We start from the raw sequence: 23,076 nt of genomic DNA on the forward strand, positions 1-23,076 counted from the left end.
CTCTTGCTTTCCTCCTGTGCCCAGAAAACATCTCGAACTGTAAAACCTTATTAGCAACTGACCATACTAACATTTCAGAGTTCACAGAATGTAAAGTATTCATTCTCAAAATGCTGTGAACCATGTACTATTACATGAAAATGATTGAACAGGGACTAATGAGGTGCCTGTTATGTAATAGTCTCTGAGCGTTGAGCACTCTCAATCATAGGATAAGTCCCTCTCTCCTTCCCACACATCCAGGTGGTGTTGCTAGGCGCTAGCCACACTGTGGGGAGTATCTCCCAGGACTCGAAATATTTAAGTGGCCTTTGAACGGGTTATGGTAGTAGGTGCCAGGCACTCCGGGTTTGTGTCAAGAACTGCAACGCTGCTGGGTTTTTCACGCTCAACAGTTTCCCTTGTGTATCAAGGACTATTTTCATTGACCCCCTTTTTTTACGCTGCTGCTATTCGCTGTTTATTGTCTGTGCATAGTCACTTTACCCTTACCTACAGTATATGTACATATTACCTTAATTACCTCAACTAACCTGAACCCCTGCACATTGACTATATACAAGTACTCCTTCTATATAGCCTTGTTATTGTCATTTCTTTATTTTTTTACTTTAGTTTATTTAGCTAATCTTTTCTTACTCTGCATTGTTGATTAAGGGCTCGTAAGTAAGCATTTCACTGTAAGGTCTACACGTGTTGTATTTCAGCGCATGTGACAAATACAATTTGATTTGATTTGAGAATGGTCCACCACCCAAAGGACATCCAGCCAACTTGACACAACTGTGGGAAGCATTGGAGTCAACATGGGCCAGCATCCCTGTGGAACGCTATCGACACCTTGTAGAGTCCATGCCCTTATGAATTGAAGCTGTTCTGAGGGCAAAGGGGGCTGCAGCTCAATATTAGGAAGGTGTTCCTAATGTTTGGTGTATTCAGTTTAGAGATACTGTTTGTTGGAGGATAATGTCCATGTGCATAGCTGTGTACCCTCTGTTAGTCTTACAACCACAATGACCGCTTGCAATCAATCATCAGTTGTTTGTTCAACCCAGCCCATTGGTTGTAAATTGGTTAGTACAGAATCTGCTGTAATCTATGTAGACCACAGCTTGCCTCACCAGACCTGGGTTCAAGTACTATTCAAAATCATTTCAAATACTTTATCTGGGCTTGATTAAGATTGCCTGGCACAATCAAACCAATAGAATAATAGCAACAGTGCAAACCCCACCCATGTGGTATTTCCAGGCAGACTAGAGCAAATGCTAACATTATTTGAAATATTTCTAATGTTATTTGAACCCAGGTTTGTGCCTCTCTACAAAACACACTGCAGAGAAAATGGACCATGGGAAAGAGAGCTTGTTGCGTAACTTGCCTTACCCCTTTTGTCCTTACTGCCAGTGTAATGTTAGTTCTGTCCTTACTGCCAGTGTAATGTTAGTTATGTCCTTACTGCCAGTGTAATGTTAGTTATGTCCTTACTGCTAGTGTAATGTTAGTTATGTCTTTACTGCTAGTGTAATGTTAGTTCTGTCCTTACTGCCAGTGTAATGTTAGTTATGTCCTTACTGCCAGTGTAATGTTAGTTATGTCCTTACTGCCAGTGTAATGTTAGTTCTGTCCTTACTGCCAGTGTAATGTTAGTTCTGTCCTTACTGCCAGTGTATTGTTAGTTTTATCCTTACTGCCAGTGTAATGTTAGTTATGCCCTTACTGCCAGTGTAATGTTAGTTCTGTCCTTACTGCCAGTGTAATGTTAGTTCTGTCCTTACTGCCAGTGTAATGTTAGTTCTGTCCTTACTGCCAGAGTAATGTTAGTTCTGTCCTTACTGCCAGTGTAATGTTAGTTCTGTCCTTACTGCCAGTGTAATGTTAGTTATGTCCTTACTGCCAGTGTAATGTTAGTTCTGTCCTTACTGCCAGTGTAATGTTAGTTATGTCCTTACTGCCAGTGTAATGTTAGTTATGTCCTTGCTGCCAGTGTAATGTTAGTTATGACCTTACTGCCAGTGGAATGTTAGTTCTGTCCTTACTGCCAGTGTAATGTTAGTTCTGTCCTTACTGCCAGTGTAATGTTAGTTATGTCCTTACTGCCAGTGTAATGTTAGTTCTGTCCTTACTGCCAGTGTAATGTTAGTTCTGTCCTTACTGCCAGTGTAATGTTAGTTCTGTCCTTACTGCCAGTGTAATTTAGTTCTGTCCTTACTGCCAGTGTAATGTTAGTTATGTCCTTACTGCCAGTGTAATGTTAGTTATGTCTTTACTGCTAGTGTAATGTTAGTTATGCCCTTACTGCCAGTGTAATGTTAGTTATGTCCTTACTGCCAGTGTAATGCTAGTTATGTCCTTACTGCCAGTGTATTGTTAGTTATGTCCTTACTGCCAGTGTATTGTTAGTTATGTCCTTACTGCCAGTGTAATGTTAGTTATGTCTTTACTGCCAGTGTAATGTTAGTTATTCCCTTACTGCCAGTGTAATGTTAGTTATGTCCTTACTGCCAGTGTAATGTTAGATTTGTCCTTACTGCCAGTGTAATGTTAGTTCTGTCCTTACTGCCAGAGTTCTCTCCTTACTACCAGTGTAATGTTAGTTATGTCCTTACTGCCAGTGTAATGTTAGTTCTGTCCTTACTGCCAGTGTAATGTTAGTTCTGTCCTTACTGCCAGTGTAATGTTAGTTCTGTCCTTACTGCCAGTGTAATGTTAGTTATGTCCTTACTGCCAGTGTAATGTTAGTTATGTCCTTACTGCCAGTGTAATGTTAGTTCTGTCCTTACTGCCAGTGTAATGTTAGTTCTGTCCTTACTGCCAGTGTAATGTTAGTTCTGTCCTTACTGCCAGTGTAATTTAGTTCTGTCCTTACTGCCAGTGTAATGTTAGTTATGTCCTTACTGCCAGTGTAATGTTAGTTATGTCTTTACTGCTAGTGTAATGTTAGTTATGCCCTTACTGCCAGTGTAATGTTAGTTCTGTCCTTACTGCCAGAGTAATGTTAGTTCTGTCCTTACTGCCAGTGTAATGTTAGTTATGTCTTTACTGCTAGTGTAATGTTAGTTATTCCCTTACTGCCAGTGTAATGTTAGTTATGTCCTTACTGCCAGTGTAATGCTAGTTATGTCCTTACTGCCAGTGTATTGTTAGTTATGTCCTTACTGCCAGTGTAATGTTAGTTATGTCCTTACTGCCAGTGTAATGTTAGTTCTGTCCTTACTGCCAGTGTAATGTTAGTTCTGTCCTTACTGCCAGTGTAATGTTAGTTCTGTCCTTACTGCCAGTGTAATTTAGTTCTGTCCTTACTGCCAGTGTAATGTTAGTTATGTCCTTACTGCCAGTGTAATGTTAGTTATGTCCTTACTGCCAGTGTAATGTTAGTTATGTCTTTACTGCCAGTGTAATGTTAGTTATTCCCTTACTGCCAGTGTAATGTTAGTTATGTCCTTACTGCCAGTGTAATGTTAGATTTGTCCTTACTGCCAGTGTAATGTTAGTTCTGTCCTTACTGCCAGAGTTCTCTCCTTACTACCAGTGTAATGTTAGTTATGTCCTTACTGCCAGTGTAATGTTAGTTCTGTCCTTACTGCCAGTGTAATGTTAGTTATGTCCTTACTGCCAGTGTAATGTTAGTTCTGTCCTTACTGCCAGTGTAATGTTAGTTCTGTCCTTACTGCCAGTGTAATGTTTGCTATGTCCTTACTGCCAGTGTAATGTTAGTTCTGTCCTTACTGCCAGTGTAATTTATTTCTGTCCTTACTGCCAGTGTAATGTTAGTTATGTCTTTACTGCTAGTGTAATGTTAGTTATGTCCTTACTGCCAGTGTAATGTTAGTTATGTCCTTACTGCCAGTGTAATGTTAGTTATGTCCTTACTGCTAGTGTAATGTCAGTTATGTCCTTACTGCTAGTGTAATGTCAGTTATGTCCTTACTGCCAGTGTAATGTTAGTTCTGTCCTTACTGCCAGTGTAATTTAGTTCTGTCCTTACTGCCAGTGTAATGTTAGTTCTGTCCTTACTGCCAGTGTAATTTAGTTCTGTCCTTACTGCCAGTGTAATGTTAGTTCTGTCCTTACTGCCAGTGTAATTTAGTTCTGTCCTTACTGCCAGTGTAATGTTAGTTCTGTCCTTACTGCCAGTGTAATTTAGTTCTGTCCTTACTGCCAGTGTAATTTATTTCTGTCCTTACTGCCAGTGTAATGTTAGTTCTGTCCTTACTGCCAGTGTAATGTTAGTTCTGTCCTTACTGCCAGTGTAATTTAGTTATGTCCTTACTGCCAGTGTAATGTTAGTTCTGTCCTTACTGCCAGTGTAATGTTAGTTCTGTCCTTACTGCCAGTGTAATTTAGTTCTGTCCTTACTGCCAGTGTAATGTTAGTTATGTCTTTACTGCTAGTGTAATGTTAGTTATGTCCTTACTGCCAGTGTAATGTTAGTTATGACCTTACTGCTAGTGTGATGCTAGTTATGTCCTTACTGCCAGTGTAATGTTAGTTATGTCCTTACTGCTAGTGTAATGTTAGTTATGACCTTACTGCCAGTGTAATGTTAGTTCTGCCCTTACTGCCAGTGTAATTTAGTTCTGTCCTTACTGCCAGTGTAATTTAGTTCTGTCCTTACTGCCAGTGTAATGTTAGTTCTGTCCTTACTGCCAGTGTAATGTTAGTTCTGTCCTTACTGCCAGTGTAATGTTAGTTATGCCCTTACTGCCAGTGTAATGTTAGTTATGACCTTACTGCCAGTGTGATGCTAGTTATGTCCTTACTGCCAGTGTAATGTTAGTTATGTCCTTACTGCTAGTGTAATGTTAGTTATGACCTTACTGCCAGTGTAATGTTAGTTCTGTCCTTACTGCCAGTGTAATGTTAGTTCTGTCCTTACTGCCAGTGTAATTTAGTTCTGTCCTTACTGCCAGTGTAATTTAGTTCTGTCCTTACTGCCAGTGTAATGTTAGTTCTGTCCTTACTGCCAGTGTAATGTTAGTTCTGTCCTTACTGCCAGTGTAATGTTAGTTATGCCCTTACTGCCAGTGTAATGTTAGTTCTGTCCTTACTGCCAGTGTAATGTTAGATTTGTCCTTACTGCCAGTGTAATGTTAGTTCTGTCCTTACTGCCAGAGTTCTGTCCTTACTACCAGTGTAATGTTAGTTGTGGCCTTACTGCCAGTGTAATGTAAGTTCTGTCCTTACTGCCAGTGTAATGTTAGTTATGTCCTTACTGCCAGTGTAATGTTAGTTCTGTCCTTACTGCCAGTGTAATGTTAGATTTGTCCTTACTGCCAGTGTAATTTATTTCTGTCCTTACTGCCAGTGTAATGTTAGTTATGTCTTTACTGCTAGTGTAATGTTAGTTATGTCCTTACTGCCAGTGTAATGTTAGTTATGTCCTTACTGCCAGTGTAATGTTAGTTATGTCCTTACTGCTAGTGTAATTTAGTTCTGTCCTTACTGCCAGTGTAATGTTAGTTCTGCCCTTACTGCCAGTGTAATTTATTTCTGTCCTTACTGCCAGTGTAATGTTAGCTATGTCCTTACTGCCAGTGTAATGTTAGTTATGTCCTTACTGCCAGTGTAATTTAGTTATGTCCTTACTGCCAGTGTAATGTTAGTTCTGTCCTTACTGCCAGTGTAATGTTAGTTCTGTCCTTACTGCCAGTGTAATTTAGTTCTGTCCTTACTGCCAGTGTAATGTTAGTTATGTATTTACTGCTAGTGTAATGTTAGTTATGTCCTTACTGCCAGTGTAATGTTAGTTATGACCTTACTGCCAGAGTGATGCTAGTTATGTCCTTACTGCCAGTGTAATGTTAGTTATGTCCTTACTGCTAGTGTAATGTTAGTTATGACCTTACTGCCAGTGTAATGTTAGTTCTGTCCTTACTGCCAGTGTAATGTTAGTTCTGTCCTTACTGCCAGTGTAATTTAGTTCTGTCCTTACTGCCAGTGTAATTTAGTTCTGTCCTTACTGCCAGTGTAATGTTAGTTCTGTCCTTACTGCCAGTGTAATGTTAGTTCTGTCCTTACTGCCAGTGTAATGTTAGTTATCCCCTTACTGCCAGTGTAATGTTAGTTCTGTCCTTACTGCCAGTGTAATGTTAGATTTGTCCTTACTGCCAGTGTAATGTTAGTTCTGTCCTTACTGCCAGAGTTCTGTCCTTATGGCCAGTGTAATGTTAGTTCTGTCCTTACTGCCAGTGTAATGTTAGATTTGTCCTTACTGCCAGTGTAATGTTAGTTCTGTCCTTACTGCCAGTGTAATGTTAGGTATGCCCTTACTGCCAGTGTAATGTTAGTTCTGCCCTTACTGCCAGTGTAATGTTAGATTTGTCCTTACTGCCAGTGTAATGTTAGTTCTGTCCTTACTGCCAGAGTTCTGTCCTTACTGCCAGTGTAATTTAGTTCTGTCCTTACTGCCAGTGTAATTTAGTTCTGTCCTTACTGCCAGTGTAATGTTAGTCATGTCCTTACTGCCAGTGTAATGTTAGTTATGTCCTTACTGCCAGTGTAATGTTAGTTCTGTCCTTACTGCCAGTGTAATGTTAGTTCTGTCCTTACTGCCAGAGTTCTGTCCTTACGGCCAGTGTAATGTTAGTTATGTCCTTACTGCCAGTGTAATGTTAGTTCTGTCCTTACTGCCAGTGTAATGTTAGTTATGGCCTTACTGCCAGTGTAATGTTAGTTCTGTCCTTACTGCCAGTGTAATGTTAGTTCTTCCCTTACTGCCAGTGTAAGGTTAGTTTTGACCTTACTGCCAGTGTAATGTTAGCTATGTCCTTACTGCCAGTGTAATTTAGTTCTGTCCTTACTGCCAGTGTAATGTTAGTTCTGTCCTTACTGCCAGTGTAATTTAGTTCTGTCCTTACTGCCAGTGTAATTTAGTTATGTCCTTACTGCCAGTGTAATGTTAGTTCTGTCCTTACAGCCAGTGTAATGTTAGTTATGTCCTTACTGCCAGTGTAATGTTAGTTCTGTCCTTACTGCCAGTGTAATGTTAGTTATGTCCTTACTGCCAGTGTAATGTTAGTTCTGTCCTTACTGCCAGTGTAATTTTGTTCTGTCCTTACTGCCAGTGTAATGTTAGTTCTGTCCTTACTGCCAGTGTAATTTTGTTCTGTCCTTACTGCCAGTGTAATGTTAGTTATGTCTTTACTGCCAGTGTAATGTTAGTTATGTCCTTACTGCCAGTGTAATGTTAGTTCTGTCCTTACTGCCTGTGTAATGTTAGATTTGTCCTTACTGCCAATGTAATTTTGTTCTGTCCTTACTGCCAGTGTAATGTTAGTTCTGTCCTTACTGCCAGTGTAATTTTGTTCTGTCCTTACTGCCAGTGTAATGTTAGTTATGTCTTTACTGCCAGTGTAATGTTAGTTATGTCCTTACTGCCAGTGTAATGTTAGTTCTGTCCTTACTGCCAGTGTAATGTTAGATTTGTCCTTTCTGCCAGTGTAATGTTAGTTCTGTCCTTACTGCCAGTGTAATGTTAGTTATGTCCTTATTGCCAGTGTAATGTTAGTTATGTCTTTACTGCTATTGTAATGTTAGTTCTGTCCTTACTGCCAGTGTAATGTTAGTTATGTCCTTACTGCCAGTGTGATGCTAGTTATGTCCTTACTGCCAGTGTAATGTTAGTTATGTTCTTACTGCTAGTGTAATGTTAGTTCTGTCCTTACTGCCAGTGTAATGTTAGTTATGTCCTTACTGCCAGTGTAATTTAGTTATGTCCTTACTGCCAGTGTAATGTTAGTTCTGTCCTTACTGCCAGTGTAATTTATTTATGTCCTTACTGCTAGTGTAATGTTAGTTCTGTCCTTACTGCCAGTGTAATGTTAGTTCTATCCTTACTGCCAGTGTAATGTTAGTTCTGTCCTTACTGCCAGAGTTCTGTCCTTACTGCCAGTGTAATGTTAGTTCTGTCCTTACTGCCAGTGTAATTTAGTTCTGTCCTTACTGCCAGTGTAATGTTAGTTCTGTCCTAACTGCCAGTGTAATGTTAGTTCTGTCCTTACTGCCAGAGTTCTGTCCTTACGGCCAGTGTAATGTTAGTTATGTCCTTACTGCCAGTGTAATGTTAGTTCTGTCCTTACTGCCAGTGTAATGTTAGTTATGGCCTTCCTGCCAGTGTAATGTTAGTTCTGTCCTTACTGCCAGTGTAATGTTAGTTCTGTCCTTACTGCCAGTGTAATGTTAGTTATGTCCTTACTGCCAGTGTAATGTTAGTTATGTCCTTACTGCCAGTGTAATGTTAGTACTGTCCTTAATGCCAGAGTTCTGTCCTTACGGCCAGTGTAATGTTAGTTCTGTCCTTACTGCCAGTGTAATGTTAGTACTGTCCTTAATGCCAGAGTTATGTCCTTACTGCCAGTGTAATGTTAGTTCTGTCCTTACGGCCAGTGTAATGTTAGTTATGTCCTTACTGCCAGTGTAATGTTAGTTCTGTCCTTACTGCCAGAGTTCTGTCCTTACTACCAGTGTAATGTTAGTTATGTCCTTACTGCCAGTGTAATGTTAGTTCTGTCCTTACTGCCAGTGTAATGTTTGCTATGTCCTTACTGCCAGTGTAATGTTAGTTACGTCTTTACTGCCAGTGTAATGTTAGTTATGTCCTTATTGCCAGTGTAATGTTAGTTATGTCCTTACTGCCAGTGTAATGTTAGTTCTGTCCTTACTGCCAGTGTAATGTTAGTTATGTCCTTACTGCCAGTGTAATGTTAGTTATGTTCTTACTGCTAGTGTAATGTTAGTTCTGTCCTTACTGCCAGTGTAATGTTAGTTCTGTCCTTACTGCCAGTGTAATGTTAGTTATGTCCTTACTGCCAGTGTAATGTTAGTTCTGTCCTTACTGCCAGTGTAATGTTAGTTATGTCCTTACTGCCAGTGTAATGTTAGTTATGTCCTTACTGCCAGTGTAATGTTAGTTATGTCCTTACTGCCAGTGTGATGCTAGTTATGTCCTTACTGCCAGTGTAATGTTAGTTATGTCCTTACTGCTAGTGTAATGTTAGTTCTGTCCTTACTGCCAGTGTAATGTTAGTTATGTCCTTACCGCCAGTGTAATGTTAGTTCTGTCCTTACTGCCAGAGTTCTGTCCTTACTGCCAGTGTAATGTTAGTTCTGTCCTTACTGCCAGTGTAATGTTAGTTCTGTCCTTACTGCCAGTGTAATGTTAGTTCTGTCCTTACTGCCAGTGTAATGTTAGTTCTGTCCTTACTGCCAGTGTAATGTTAGTTATGCCCTTACTGCTAGTGTAATGTTAGTTATGTCTTTACTGCTAGTGTAATGTTAGTTATGTCCTTACTGCCAGTGTAATGTTAGTTATGTCCTTACTGCCAGTGTAATGTTAGTTATGTCCTTACTGCCAGTGTAATGTTAGTTCTGTCCTTACTGCCAGTGTAATGTTAGTTCTGTCCTTACTGCCAGTGTAATGTTAATTATGTCCTTACTGCCAGTGTAATGTTAGTTCTGTCCTTACTGCCAGTGTAATGTTAGTTATGTCCTTACTGCCAGTGTAATGTTAGTTATGTCCTTACTGCTAGTGTAATGTTAGTTATGTCTTTACTGCTAGTGTAATGTTAGTTATGTCCTTACTGCCAGTGTAATGTTAGTTCTGTCCTTACTGCCAGTGTAATGTTAGTTATGTCCTTACTGCCAGTGTAATTTAGTTCTGTCCTTACTGCCAGTGTAATGTTAGTTCTGTCCTTACTGCCAGTGTAATTTAGTTCTGTCCTTACTGCCAGTGTAATGTTAGTTCTGTCCTTACTGCCAGTGTAATGTTAGTTATGTCTTTACTGCTAGTGTAATGTTAGTTATGTCCTTACTGCCAGTGTAATGTTAGTTATGTCCTTACTGCCAGTGTGATGCTAGTTAAGTCCTTACTGCCAGTGTAATGTTAGTTATGTCCTTACTGCTAGTGTAATGTTAGTTCTGTCCTTACTGCCAGTGTAATGTTAGTTATGTCCTTACCGCCAGTGTAATGTTAGTTCTGTCCTTACTGCCAGAGTTCTGTCCTTACTGCCAGTGTAATGTTAGTTCTGTCCTTACTGCCAGTGTAATGTTAGTTCTGTCCTTACTGCCAGTGTAATGTTAGTTCTGTCCTTACTGCCAGTGTAATGTTAGTTATGTCCTTACTGCTAGTGTAATGTTAGTTATGTCTTTACTGCTAGTGTAATGTTAGTTATGTCCTTACTGCCAGTGTAATGTTAGTTATGTCCTTACTGCCAGTGTAATGTTAGTTATGTCCTTACTGCCAGTGTAATGTTAGTTCTGTCCATACTGCCAGTGTAATGTTAGTTCTGTCCTTACTGCCAGTGTAATGTTAATTATGTCCTTACTGCCAGTGTAATGTTAGTTCTGTCCTTACTGCCAGTGTAATGTTAGTTATGTCCTTACTGCCAGTGTAATGTTAGTTATGTCCTTACTGCTAGTGTAATGTTCGTTATGTCTTTACTGCTAGTGTAATGTTTGTTATGTCCTTACTGCCAGTGTAATGTTAGTTCTGTCCTTACTGCCAGTGTAATGTTAGTTATGTCCTTACTGCCAGTGTAATGTTAGTTCTGTCCTTACTGCCAGTGTAATGTTAGTTATGTCCTTACTGCCAGTGTAATGTTAGTTCCCTCCTTACTGCCAGTGTAATGTTAGTTCTGTCCTTACTGCCAGAGTTCTGTCCTTACTGCCAGTGTAATGTTAGTTATGCCCTTACTGCCAGTGTAATCTTAGTTCTGTCCTTACTGCCAGTGTAATGTTAGTTCTTCCCTTACTGCCAGTGTAAGGTTTGTTTTGTCCTTACTGCCAGTGTAATGTTAGCTATGTCCTTACTGCCAGTGTAATGTTAGTTATGTCCTTACTGCCAGTGTAATTTTAGCTATGTCCTTACTGCCAGTGTAATGTTAGTTATGTCCTTACTGCCAGTGTAATGTTAGTTATGTCCTTACTGCCAGTGTAATGTTAGTTATGTCTTTACTGCTAGTGTAATGTTAGTTATGGCCTTACTGCCAGTGTAATGTTAGTTATGTCCTTACTGCCAGTGTGATGATAGTTATGTCCTTACTGCCAGTGTAATGTTAGCTATGTCCTTACTGCTAGTGTAATGTTAGTTATGTCCTTACTGCCAGTGTAATGTTAGTTATGTCCTTACTGCTAGTGTAATGTTAGTTATGTCCTTTCTGCCAGTGTAATGTTAGTTCTGTCCTTACTGCCAGTGTAATTTAGTTCTGTCCTTACTGCCACTGTAATGTTAGTTCTGTCCTTACTGCCAGTGTAATTTAGTTCTGTCCTTACTGCCAGTGTAATTTAGTTATGTCCTTACTGCCAGTGTAATGTTAGTTCTGTCCTTACAGCCAGTGTAATGTTAGTTCTGTCCTTACTGCCAGTGTAATGTTAGTTCTGTCCTTACTGCCAGTGTAATGTTAGTTATGTCCTTACTGCCAGTGTAATGTTAGTTATGTCCTTACTGCCAGTGTAATGTTAGTTCTGTCCTTACTGCCAGTGTAATGTTAGTTCTGTCCTTACTGCCAGAGTTCTGTCCTTACTGCCAGTGTAATGTTAGTTATGTCCTTACTGCCAGTGTAATGTTAGTTCTGTCCTTACTGCCAGTGTAATGTTAGTTCTGCCCTTACTGCCAATGTAAGGTTAGTTTTGTCCTTACTGCCAGTGTAATGTTAGCTATGTCCTTACTGCCAGTGTAATGTTAGTTATGTCCTTACTGCCAGTGTAATGTTAGTTCTGTCCTTACTGCCAGTGTAATGTTAGTTATGTCCTTACTGCCAGTGTAATGTTAGTTCTGTCCTTACTGCCAGTGTAATGTTAGTTATGTCTTTACTGCTAGTGTAATGTTAGTTATGTCCTTACTGCCAGTGTAATGTTAGTTATGTCCTTACTGCCAGTGTGATGCTAGTTATGTCCTTACTGCCAGTGTAATGTTAGTTATGTCCTTACTGCTAGTGTAATGTTAGTTCTGTCCTTACTGCCAGTGTAATGTTAGTTATGTCCTTACCGCCAGTGTAATGTTAGTTCTGTCCTTACTGCCAGAGTTCTGTCCTTACTGCCAGTGTAATGTTAGTTCTGTCCTTACTGCCAGTGTAATGTTAGTTCTGTCCTTACTGCCAGTGTAATGTTAGTTCTGTCCTTACTGCCAGTGTAATGTTAGTTATGTCCTTACTGCTAGTGTAATGTTAGTTATGTCTTTACTGCTAGTGTAATGTTAGTTCTGTCCTTACTGCCAGTGTAATGTTAGTTATGTCCTTACTGCCAGTGTAATGTTAGTTATGTCCTTACTGCCAGTGTAATGTTAGTTCTGTCCTTACTGCCAGTGTAATGTTAGTTCTGTCCTTACTGCCAGTGTAATGTTAGTTCTGTCCTTACTGCCAGTGTAATGTTAGTTATGTCCTTACTGCCAGTGTAATGTTAGTTATGTCCTTACTGCCACTGTAATGTTAGTTATGACCTTACTGCCAGTGTAATGTTAGTTATGTCCTTACTGCCAGTGTAATGTTAGTTATGTCCTTACTGCTAGTGTAATGTTAGTTCTGTCCTTACTGCCAGTGTAATGTTAGTTGTGTCCTTACTGCCAGTGTAATGTTAGTTAAAGTTTGCATGGTTTCATTGGGGTGTTTTTCCCTGACAGAGTTGTTACTGTTTCATATGGGTTATTGTTTGTTATGTTCAATAATTAACAGGTACTATACACATAAACACAGCAAATAAAGAAACGTCCTTTTTTCAGAACCCTGTCTTTCAAAGATAATTCGTAAAAATCAAAATAACTTCACAGATCTTCATTGTAAAGGGTTTAAACACTGTTTCCCATGTTCAATGAACCATAAGAAATTACTGAACATGCACCTGTGGAACAGTCATTAAGACACTAACAGCTTACAGACGGTAGGCAATTAAGGTCACAGTTATAAAAACTTAGGACACTAAAGAGGCCTTTCTACTGACTCTGAAAAACACCAAAAGAAAGATGCCCAGGGTCCCTGCTCATCTGGGTGAACGTGCCTTAGGCATGCTGCAAGGAGGCATGAGGACTGCAGATGTGTCCAGGGCAATAAATTGCAATGTCCGTACTGCGAGACACCTAAGACAGCGCTACAGGGAGACAGGATGGACAGCTGATCGTCCTCGCAGTGGCAGACCACGTGTAACTACACCTGCACAGGATCGGTACATCCGAACATCCCACCTGCGGGACAGGTACAGGATGGCAACAACAACTGCCCGAGTTACACCAGGAACGCACAATCCCTCCATCAGTGCTCTGACTGTCCGCAATTGGCTGACAGAGGCTGGACTGAGGCTGTCCCCATATCAGTAGATCAGATCTGTGAATCAACTTTTAAAGTGAGTCAGAACCGTATCTGTTATTACATACTACACAGCATAGTGTTGTTACTAGATACAGTGCATTTCGAAATTATTCAGACCCCTTTGACTTATTCCAAATTATGTTCCGTTACAGCCTTATTCTAAAATCTACACACAATACCCCATAATGACAAAGCAAAAACTTGTTATTAGAATGTACAGTACCAGTCAAAAGTTTGGACATATCTACTCATTCAAGGGTTTTTCTTTATTTGTTACTATTTTCTACATTGTAGACCAAAGGACAGATTTCCACCAGTCTAATGTCCATTGCTCGTGTTTCTTGGCCCAAGCAAGTCTCTTCTTCTTATTGGTGTCCTTTAGTAGTGGTTTATTTGCAGCAATTCGAACATGAAGGCCTGATTTCACACAGTCTCCTCTGAACAATTGATGTTGAGATGTGTCTGTTACTTGAACTCTGGGAAGCATTTATTTGGGCTGCAATTTTGAGGCTGGTAACTCTAATGAACTTATCCTCTGCAGCAGAGGTAACTCTGGGTCTTCCTTTCCTGTGGCGGTCCTCATGAGAGCCAGTTTCATCATAGTGCCTGATGTTTTTTTGCGACTGCACTTAAAGAAACTTTAAAAGTTCTTGACATTTTCCGGTTTGACTTAAAATAATGATGGACTGACATTTTTCTTTGCTTATTTGAGCTGTTCTTGCCATAATATAGACTTGGTCTTCTACCAAATAGGGCTATCTTCTGTATACACCCCTACCTTGTCACAACACAACTGATTGGCTCAAACGCATTATGGAAAGAAATTCCACAAATTAACTTTTAACAAGACACACCTATTAATTGAAATGCATTCCAGGTGACTACCTCATGAATCTTGTTGAGAGAAGGCCAAGAGTGTGCAAAGCTGTCATCAAGGCAAAGGGTGGCTACTTTGAAGAATCTGAAATATAAAATATATTTTGATTTCTTTAACACTTTTTTTGGTTACTACATGATTCCATATGTGCTATTTCATAGTTTTGATGTCTTCACTATTATTCTACAATGTAGAAAATAGTAACAAATAAAGAAAAAACCCTTGAATGAGTAAGTGTGTCCAAACAGCCTGATTTTTTTTGGTGAGTTGAAACGATGCTCAATTAGTATCAAGGGACCTAACCTGTGGCAGGAAAACATTCCCACACCATTACACCACCAGCCTGTACCGTTGACATCAGGCAGGATGGGGCCATGGACTCATGCTGCTTACACCAAATCCTGACTCTGACATCAGCATGACGCAACAGGAACTGGGATTCGTTGGACCAGGGAATGTTTTTCCACTCCTCAGTTGTCCAGTGTTGGTGATGGCGTGCCCACTGGAGACGCTTCTTGTTTTTAGCTGATAGGAGTGGAACCCGGTGTGGTCGTCTGCTGCAATAACCCATCCGTGAGAAGTACAGAAGAGTTGTGCGTTCTGAGATTCCGTTCTGTACACCACTGTTATACCGCAACGTTATTGGTCTGTTTGTGGCCAACTTGTTAGCTTGCACAATTCTTCTCCTTCTCCTTCGACCTCTAGTCAACGAGCAGTTTTCAACTACAGGACTGAAGCTGACTGGATGTTTTTGTTTGTTTGTAAACCTTAGATACTGTTGTGGGTGAAAAGCTCAGGAGGCCGGCTGTTTCTGAGATACTAGAACCGGCGCGCGAGGTACCGACGATCATACCACGCTCAAAGTCGCTTAGGACACTTGTAACGTTCAATCCAACAGTAACTGAATGCCTCGATGCCTGTCTGTCTGCCTGCTTTATATAGCAAGCCACGGCCACGTGACTCATAGTCTGTAGGAGCGATCCATACCTAACAAACTGAGTGTTTGTTCAAACGCTACTCCATACCTGCTTCAAGGTTTGACTAAATGTATCTCTTATGAGAAACTGTCATGGTAACTGTGCATCTGTCCCCATATACTCTCTCCCCCTCTCTCTCTCCCCCTCTCTCTCTCTCGGTCTCTCTCCACCTCTCTCTCTCAGTCTCTCTCCCCCTCTCTCTCTCGGTCTCTCTCCCCCTCTCTCTCTCAGTCTCTCTCCCTCTCTCTCTCTCAGTCTCTCTCTCTCTCTCTCTCTCTCTCTCTCTCTCTCTCTCTCTCTCTCTCCGTCACTCCCTCTCCTCCTCTCTCTCCCTCTCCTCCTCTCTCTCTCTCGGTCTCTCTCCCCCCCCTCTCTCTCTCTCTCTCTCGCTCTCTCTCTCCCCATCACTCCCTCTCCTCCTCTCTCTCCCTCTCCTCCTCTCGCTCCCTCTCTCGCTCGGTCTCTCCCCCTCTCCCCCTCTCTCGCTCGGTCTCTCTCCCCCTCTGTCTCTCTCCCCCTCACTCCCTCTCCTCCTCTCCCTCCCTCTCCTCAGGTATGATATCAGTGTGACGTTGTCCTCTTCTTTCCCCCCCCTGCCTCCCGCCCCCCCTCTCTCTCTCCCTCCTTTTCTCTCCCTCTCCCCAGGTATGATGACAGTATGACGTTGTCCTCTTCTCTGCCCTGATAATGTATGAGGTGATGCAGGGAGACACTACCACCCTGTCCTGGAGGTTACCCAGCCCCGGCCACAACGACGGCCCACAACAGAGCCCCTTCAGCGGGGATGGAGGACCTACTAAGATCCTTAAAGTTTGTTTCTCCACCAACAACACCCTGGGGAAGAACTTCAAGCTGGTCAAGTGTGACAGCTCCTGGCAGATCAGGGTGAGGGATTGTCTAGATATTGAGACTGCATTCCAAACGGCAATTCATTCCCTATATAATGCACTACTTTTTGAGAAGTTCCCCACTACAGGGAATAGGGTGCTATTTGGAACGCTTCCTGAATGTTTATCTTAATATATTATTATTGTATTTATTTATATTTGTAACAAGACATATCATTTTATTTATTGTGAATTCTGTTTCAATATGCGCACAGAAGTTACTTAGTTATTTAGTTGTAACATTGTAAGAATACATTACTTTAAACCAACTATATAGCTTCGCAAACTAGACACCCAAATTCAAGCTGTGACTGACTCCGTACTGATCTCTCTCCTCCAGGCTATAGTGCAGTCTGTCCTGACCAGTGGCAGGCTGGGCCCTAACATCCAGTATAAAGGCTGCTATGGTCTGCTACTGAAGCACCTCAAGTCAGACGAGCTCCACTGGCTCCATCCAGACCTGACCGTGGGGGAGGTGGAGCAACTCTATGAGAGTCACCACGTGGAGGCAGAGTGGAGGTGAGAGGAGGGTGGAGGAGGAGGAGGAGGAGGTGGGGGAGAGAGGAGGGTGTAGGAGGAGGTGGGGGAGAGAGGAGGGTGGAGGAGGAGGTGGGGGAGAGAGGAGGGTGGAGGAGGTGGGGTTGAGAGGAGGGTGTAGGAGGTGGGGTTGAGAGGAGTGTGTAGGAGGTGGGGGGTGAGAGGAGGGTGGAGGAGGTGGGGGGTGAGAGGAGGGTGGAGGAGGTGGGGGTGAGAGGAGGGTGTAGGAGGAGGTGGGGGAGAGAGGAGGGTGGAGGAGGTGGGGATGAGAGGAAGGTGTAGGAGGTGGAGTTGAGAGGAGTGTGTAGGAGGTGGGGGTGAGAGGAGGGTGGAGGAGGTGGGGGTGAAAGGAGGGTGGAGGAGGTGGGGGTGAGAGGAGGGTGTAGGAGGTGGGGGTGAGAGAGGAGGGTGTAGGAGGTGGGGGAGAGAGGAGGGTGGAGGAGGTGGGGTTGAGAGGAGGTTTTGAAGAAGGTGTAGGAGGTGGGGAAATTGAGAGGAGGGTGTAGGAGGATGGAGGAGGAGGAGGGGAGAGAGGAAGGTGGAGGAGGAGGAGGTGGGGGAGAGAGGAGGGTGGAGGTAATGGGGGTGAGAGGAGGGTGGAGGAGGAGGTGGGGTTGAGAGGAGGGTGGAGGAGGTGGGGTTGAGAGGAGGGTGTAGGAGGTGGGGGTGAGAGGAGGGTGTAGGAGGAGGAGGAGGGGGAGAGAGGAAGGTGGAGGAGGAGGAGGTGGGGGAGAGAGGAGGGTGGAGGTAATGGGGGTGAGAGGAGGGTGGAGGAGGTGGGGGTGAGAGGAGGGTGTAGGAGGTGGGGGTGAGAGGAGGGTGTAGGAGGAGGTGGGGTTGAGAGGAGGGTGTAGGAGGAGGTGGGGTTGAGAGGAGGGTGGAGGTAATGGGGGTGAGAGGAGGGTGGAGGAGGAGGTGGGGTTGAGAGGAGGGTGTAGGAGGAGGTGGGGTTGAGAGGAGGGTGGAGGAGGAGGTGGGGTTGAGAGGAGGGTGGAGGTAATGGGGGTGAGAGGAGGGTGGAGGAGGTGGAGGGTGTGAGGAGGGGGTGAGAGGAGGGTGTAGGAGGTGGGGGTGAGAGGAGGGTGTAGGAGGTAGGGGTGAGAAAAGGATGTGAGAGGAGGGTGTAGGAGGAGGTGGGGGAAAGAGGAGGGTGGAGGAGGTGGGGTTGAGAGGAGGGTGGAGGAGGTGGGGTTGAGAGGAGGGTGGAGGAGGTGGGGGAGAGAGGAGGGTGTAGGTAATGGGCGTGAGAGGAGGGTGGAGGAGGTGGAGGGTGAGAGGAGGGTGTAGGAGGTGGAGGGTGAGAGGAGGGTGTAGGAGGTGGGGGGTGAGAGGAGGGTGTAGGAGGTGGGGGGTGAGAGGAGGGTGTAGGAGGTGGGGGTGAGAGGAGGGTGTAGGAGGTGGGGGTGAGAGGAGGATGTAGGAGGTGGAGGGTGAGAGGAGGGTGTAGGAGGTGGAGGGTGAGAGGAGGGTGTAGGAGGTGGAGGGTGAGAGGAGGATGTAGGAGGTGGAGGGTGAGAGGAGGGTGTAGGAAGTGGAGGGTGAGAGGAGGGTGTAGGAGGTGGGGGTGAGAGGAGGGTGTAGGAGGTGGGGGTGAGAGGAGGATGTAGGAGGTGGAGGGTGAGAGGAGGGTGTAGGAAGTGGAGGGTGAGAGGAGGGTGTAGGAAGTGGAGGGTGAGAGGAGGGTGTAGGAGGTGGAGGGTGAGAGGAGGTGTAGGAGGTGGAGGGTGAGAGGAGGGTGTAGGAAGTGGAGGGTGAGAGGAGGGTGTAGGAGGTGGAGGGTGAGAGGAGGGTGTAGGAGGTGGAGGGTGAGAGAAAGCATGATGGGTAATATACAGAGGAGGGTGTAGGAGGTGGAGGGTGAGAGGAGGGTGTAGGAGGTGGAGGGTGAGAGGAAGCATGATGGGTAATATACAGAGCCATTTGAGACGCAAGCCAGGTTGAGCAAGAGGAAGTAGTTTATTTTATTTATTTATTTAACCTTTATTCAACTAGTCAGGAGCAATGTTCAGAAAAATATGATTGTATTGACAAATAGGGTTCTGTTTGAAGCCTCCTCCTCTAAAGCAGTGGTATGTTCATCTGTTGAAGCCTCCTGCTCTAAAGCAGTGGTCTGTTCATCTGTTGAAGCCTCCTCCTCTAAAGCAGTGGTCTGTTCATCTGTTGAAGCCTCCTGCTCTAAAGCAGTGGTATGTTCATCTGTTGAAGCCTCCTGCTCTAAAGCAGTGGTATGTTCATCTGTTGAAGCATCCTGCTCTAAAGCAGTGGTATGTTCATCTGTTGAAGCATCCTGCTCTAAAGCAGTGGTCTGTTCATCTGTTGAAGCCTCCTGCTCTAAAGCAGTGGTATGTTCATCTGTTGAAGCCTCCTGCTCTAAAGCAGTGGTATGTTCATCTCTCCCCAGGTATGACCTGAGAGTCCGCTACATTCCAGTCAACTTCCTGGAAAAGTTTAAAGAAGACAGAACCACATTTCTGTATTTCTATCAACAGGTACAGTAGGCAGCAAACACTACTCTGACTATGTAGAGAACACATTAATACTCTGACTATGTAGAGAACACATTAATACTCTATGTAGAGTACACATTACTACTCTGACTATGGAGAGAACACATTACTACTCTATGGAGAGAACACATTAATACTCTATGGAGAGAACACATTACTACTCTATGTAGAGAACACATTAATACTCTGACTATGTAGAGAACACATTACTACTCTATGGAGAGAACACATTACTACTCTGACTATGGAGAGAACACATTACTACTCTATGGAGAGAACACATTAATACTCTATGGAGAGAACACATTAATACTCTATGGAGAGAACACATTACTACTCTATGTAGAGAACACATTAATACTCTGACTATGTAGAGAACACATTACTACTCTATGGAGAGAACACATTACTACTCTGACTATGGAGAGAACACATTAATACTCTGACTATGTAGAGAACACATTACTACTCTGACTATGTAGAGAACACATTACTACTCTGACTATGTAGAGAACACATTACTACTCTATGGAGAGAACACATTACTACTCTGACTATGTAGAGAACACATTAATACTCTGACTATGGAGAGAACACATTAATACTCTATGGAGAGAACACATTAATACTCTGACTATGGAGAGAACACATTACTACTCTATGGAGAGAATACATTACTACTCTATGTAGAGAATACATTACTACTCTATGGAGAGAACACATTACTACTCTGACTATGTAGAGAACACATTACTACTCTATGGAGAGAACACATTACTACTCTATGGAGAGAACACATTACTACTCTATGTAGAGAACACATTACTACTCTATGTAGAGAACACATTAATACTCTATGGAGAGAACACATTACTACTCTATGTAGAGAACACATTAATACTCTGACTATGTAGAGAACACATTACTACTCTATGGAGAGAATACATTACTACTCTATGTAGAGAACACATTACTACTCTATGGAGAGAACACATTACTACTCTATGGAGAGAACACATCAATACTCTGACTATGGAGAGAACACATTAATACTCTATGGAGAGAACACATTACTACTCTGACTATGGAGAGAACACATTAATACTCTATGGAGAGAACACATTAATACTCTATGGAGAGAACACATCAATACTCTGACTATGGAGAGAACACATTAATACTCTATGGAGAGAACACATTACTACTCTGACTATGGAGAGAACACATTACTACTCTCACTATGGAGAGAACACATTAATACTCTATGTAGAGAACACATTACTACTCTATGTAGAGAACACATTACTACTCTATGGAGAGAACACATTACTACTCTATGGAGAGAACACATCAATACTCTGACTATGGAGAGAACACATTAATACTCTATGGAGAGAACACATTACTACTCTGACTATGGAGAGAACACATTAATACTCTATGGAGAGAACACATTAATACTCTATGGAGAGAACACATCAATACTCTGACTATGGAGAGAACACATTAATACTCTATGGAGAGAACACATTACTACTCTGACTATGGAGAGAACACATTACTACTCTCACTATGGAGAGAACACATTAATACTCTATGGAGAGAACACATTAATACTCTATGGAGAGAACACATTAATACTCTATGGAGAGAACACATTACTACTCTATGGAGAGAACACATTACTACTCTATGGAGAGAACTCATTACTACTCTATGGAGAGAACTCATTACTACTCTATGGAGAGAACACATTACTACTCTATGGAGAGAACTCATTACTACTCTATGGAGAGAACACATTACTACTCTATGTAGAGAACACATTACTACTCTATGGAGAGAACTCATTACTACTCTATGGAGAGAACTCATTACTACTCTATGGAGAGAACTCATTACTACTCTCACTATGGAGAGAACACATTACTACTCTATGGAGAGAACACATTACTACTCTATGGAGAGAACACATTACTACTCTTTGGAGAGAACACATTACTACTCTATGGAGAGAACACATTACTACTCTTTGGAGAGAACACATTACTACTCTATGGAGAGAACACATTAATACTCTATGGAGAGAACACATTAATACTCTATGGAGAGAACACATTAATACTCTATGGAGAGAACACATTACTACTCTATGGAGAGAACACATTACTATCCTTATAGGACACATCACTGCACTCCGTACTCCTCTGTAAACTGGTCATCTCTTTATGCCCGTCGCAAGACCCACTGGTTGATAAAACCCTCTTCGGCCTCACTCCCCCCATATGAGATATGTACTGCAGCCCTCATCCTCCACATACAACACCCAGTCACATTCTGTTGAAGGTCCCCAAAGCACACACATCCCTGGGTCGCTGGTCTTTTCAGTTTGCTGCAGCTAGCGACTGGAACGAGCTGCAACAAACACTCAAACTGCACAGTTTTACCTCCATCTCCTCATTCAAAGACTCAATCCTGGACACTCTTACTGACAGTTGTGGCTGCTTTGCGTGATGTATTGTTGTCTCTACCTTCTTGCCCTTTGTGCTGTTGTCTCTGCCCAATAATGTTTGTACCATGTTTTGTGCTGCTACCCTGTTGTGTTGCTACCAAGCTGTGTTGTCATGTGTTGCTGCCTTGCTATGTTGTTGTCTTAGGTCTCTCTTTATGTAGTGTTGTGTTGTGTTGTCTCTCTTGTCGTGATGTGTGTTTTGTCCTGTATTTATATATATACTTTTTTAAATCCCAGCCCCCGTCCCCGCAGGAGGCCTTTTGCCTTTTGGTAGGCCGTTATTGTAAATAAGAATTTGTTCTTAACTGACTTGCCTAGTAAAATAAAGGTTCAATAAATATATAAAAATTACTACTCTGACTATGTAGAGAACACATTAATTCTTTCCAGAACTTCATCATTCAAGATAACTCGCTGATGTCTGGTGCTTGTGTGGACACTGTAGATGCGTAGTGACTACATACAGCTAAGAATGAACATGTTCTCTCGGTATTTACCTGTGTTAGGTGCGTAGTGACTACATGCAGTACCATGCCAGTAAAGTCAGTGATGGAATGGCCCTGCAGCTGGGATGTCTGGAGATTAGGTGAGGTTGGGATTTCCCTTTTGGATATTCTATCGTCAATATGTAGACATCGTCAACATCACAGTTGGCTTTGTCCGTAGAGCTTCGTTATTGCATGTCATGTTGTGCTGTCTCTACTGCTTCGCCTTCAGGAGGTTTTATAAAGACATGAATGCTAAAGGTCTGGAGAAAAAGTCCAACTTTGAAGTGTTAGAGTAAGTATGTACATTTTTCCGTGTTTTTTTTCTTCTCCCCCTTACTAACCTTCACTTCTATGACTTTAAAAAAAAATCACATTTGTTTGATTGATTGTTTGATTCTAACTGGTCTCTCCAATGAAGGAAGGATGTGGGGCTGAACCTGTTCTTCCCACAAGAGCTCATTGACAGCATGAAGGTACATTTATACATTTTTTGATATCCACATGATCGTTTAAAATATCATTGGAAGTTTCTACGAGCATAAATTAAGTTGTAAGTGAGCCTACTTCACCTTTACGTCAACAAGGATAATTTCTGATAATTTCTATGCTAGCAGTGTTGTTTACCCTCCTCAAAAATGTATTTGTCTACCATGTGACGTCATAGTAAAATAGGGTTATGAAAGTGTTATCCAATGTTGCTGTGGTCTGTCCCAGTCTCGTCATCTTCGTAAGATGATCCAGCAGACGTTCCAGCAGTACGCTACTCTGAAGGAGGATGAGTGTATGGTTAGCTTCTTCCAGACGCTCACAGACTTCATCACCATCGGTGAAGAGGTCTACCCTTGTGAACTGGTGGTGAGTGTTGCTGCTGGCTTTACAGACAACAAGGATGCACTGCAAACACCTGACCTCAAATGCACTGCAAACACCTGACCTCAAATGCACTGCAAACACCTGACCTCAAATACACAGCAAATACCTGACCTCAAATAC

The 23,076-nt window shown here is 42.5% G+C and overlaps 1 protein-coding gene across 1 annotated transcript in view; it reads left to right on the forward strand.

Annotated features, from left to right (window-relative positions):
- LOC106608317 (protein-tyrosine kinase 2-beta) overlaps positions 1-23,076 on the forward strand; it is a 90,551-nt gene that overhangs the window by 30,944 nt on the left and 36,531 nt on the right. The window contains exons 2-8 of the mRNA XM_045721173.1: positions 15,798-16,037; positions 16,380-16,558; positions 18,978-19,065; positions 22,102-22,181; positions 22,313-22,375; positions 22,502-22,556; positions 22,798-22,938. Of these exons, the coding sequence (XP_045577129.1) occupies positions 15,840-16,037; positions 16,380-16,558; positions 18,978-19,065; positions 22,102-22,181; positions 22,313-22,375; positions 22,502-22,556; positions 22,798-22,938 (804 nt within the window). The 5' untranslated portion in view covers positions 15,798-15,839. The remainder of the gene's footprint in view (positions 1-15,797; positions 16,038-16,379; positions 16,559-18,977; positions 19,066-22,101; positions 22,182-22,312; positions 22,376-22,501; positions 22,557-22,797; positions 22,939-23,076) is intronic.

Source organism: Salmo salar, chromosome ssa06 (assembly GCF_905237065.1).
Source record: "Salmo salar chromosome ssa06, Ssal_v3.1, whole genome shotgun sequence".
NCBI classification, from domain to species: domain Eukaryota; kingdom Metazoa; phylum Chordata; class Actinopteri; order Salmoniformes; family Salmonidae; genus Salmo; species Salmo salar.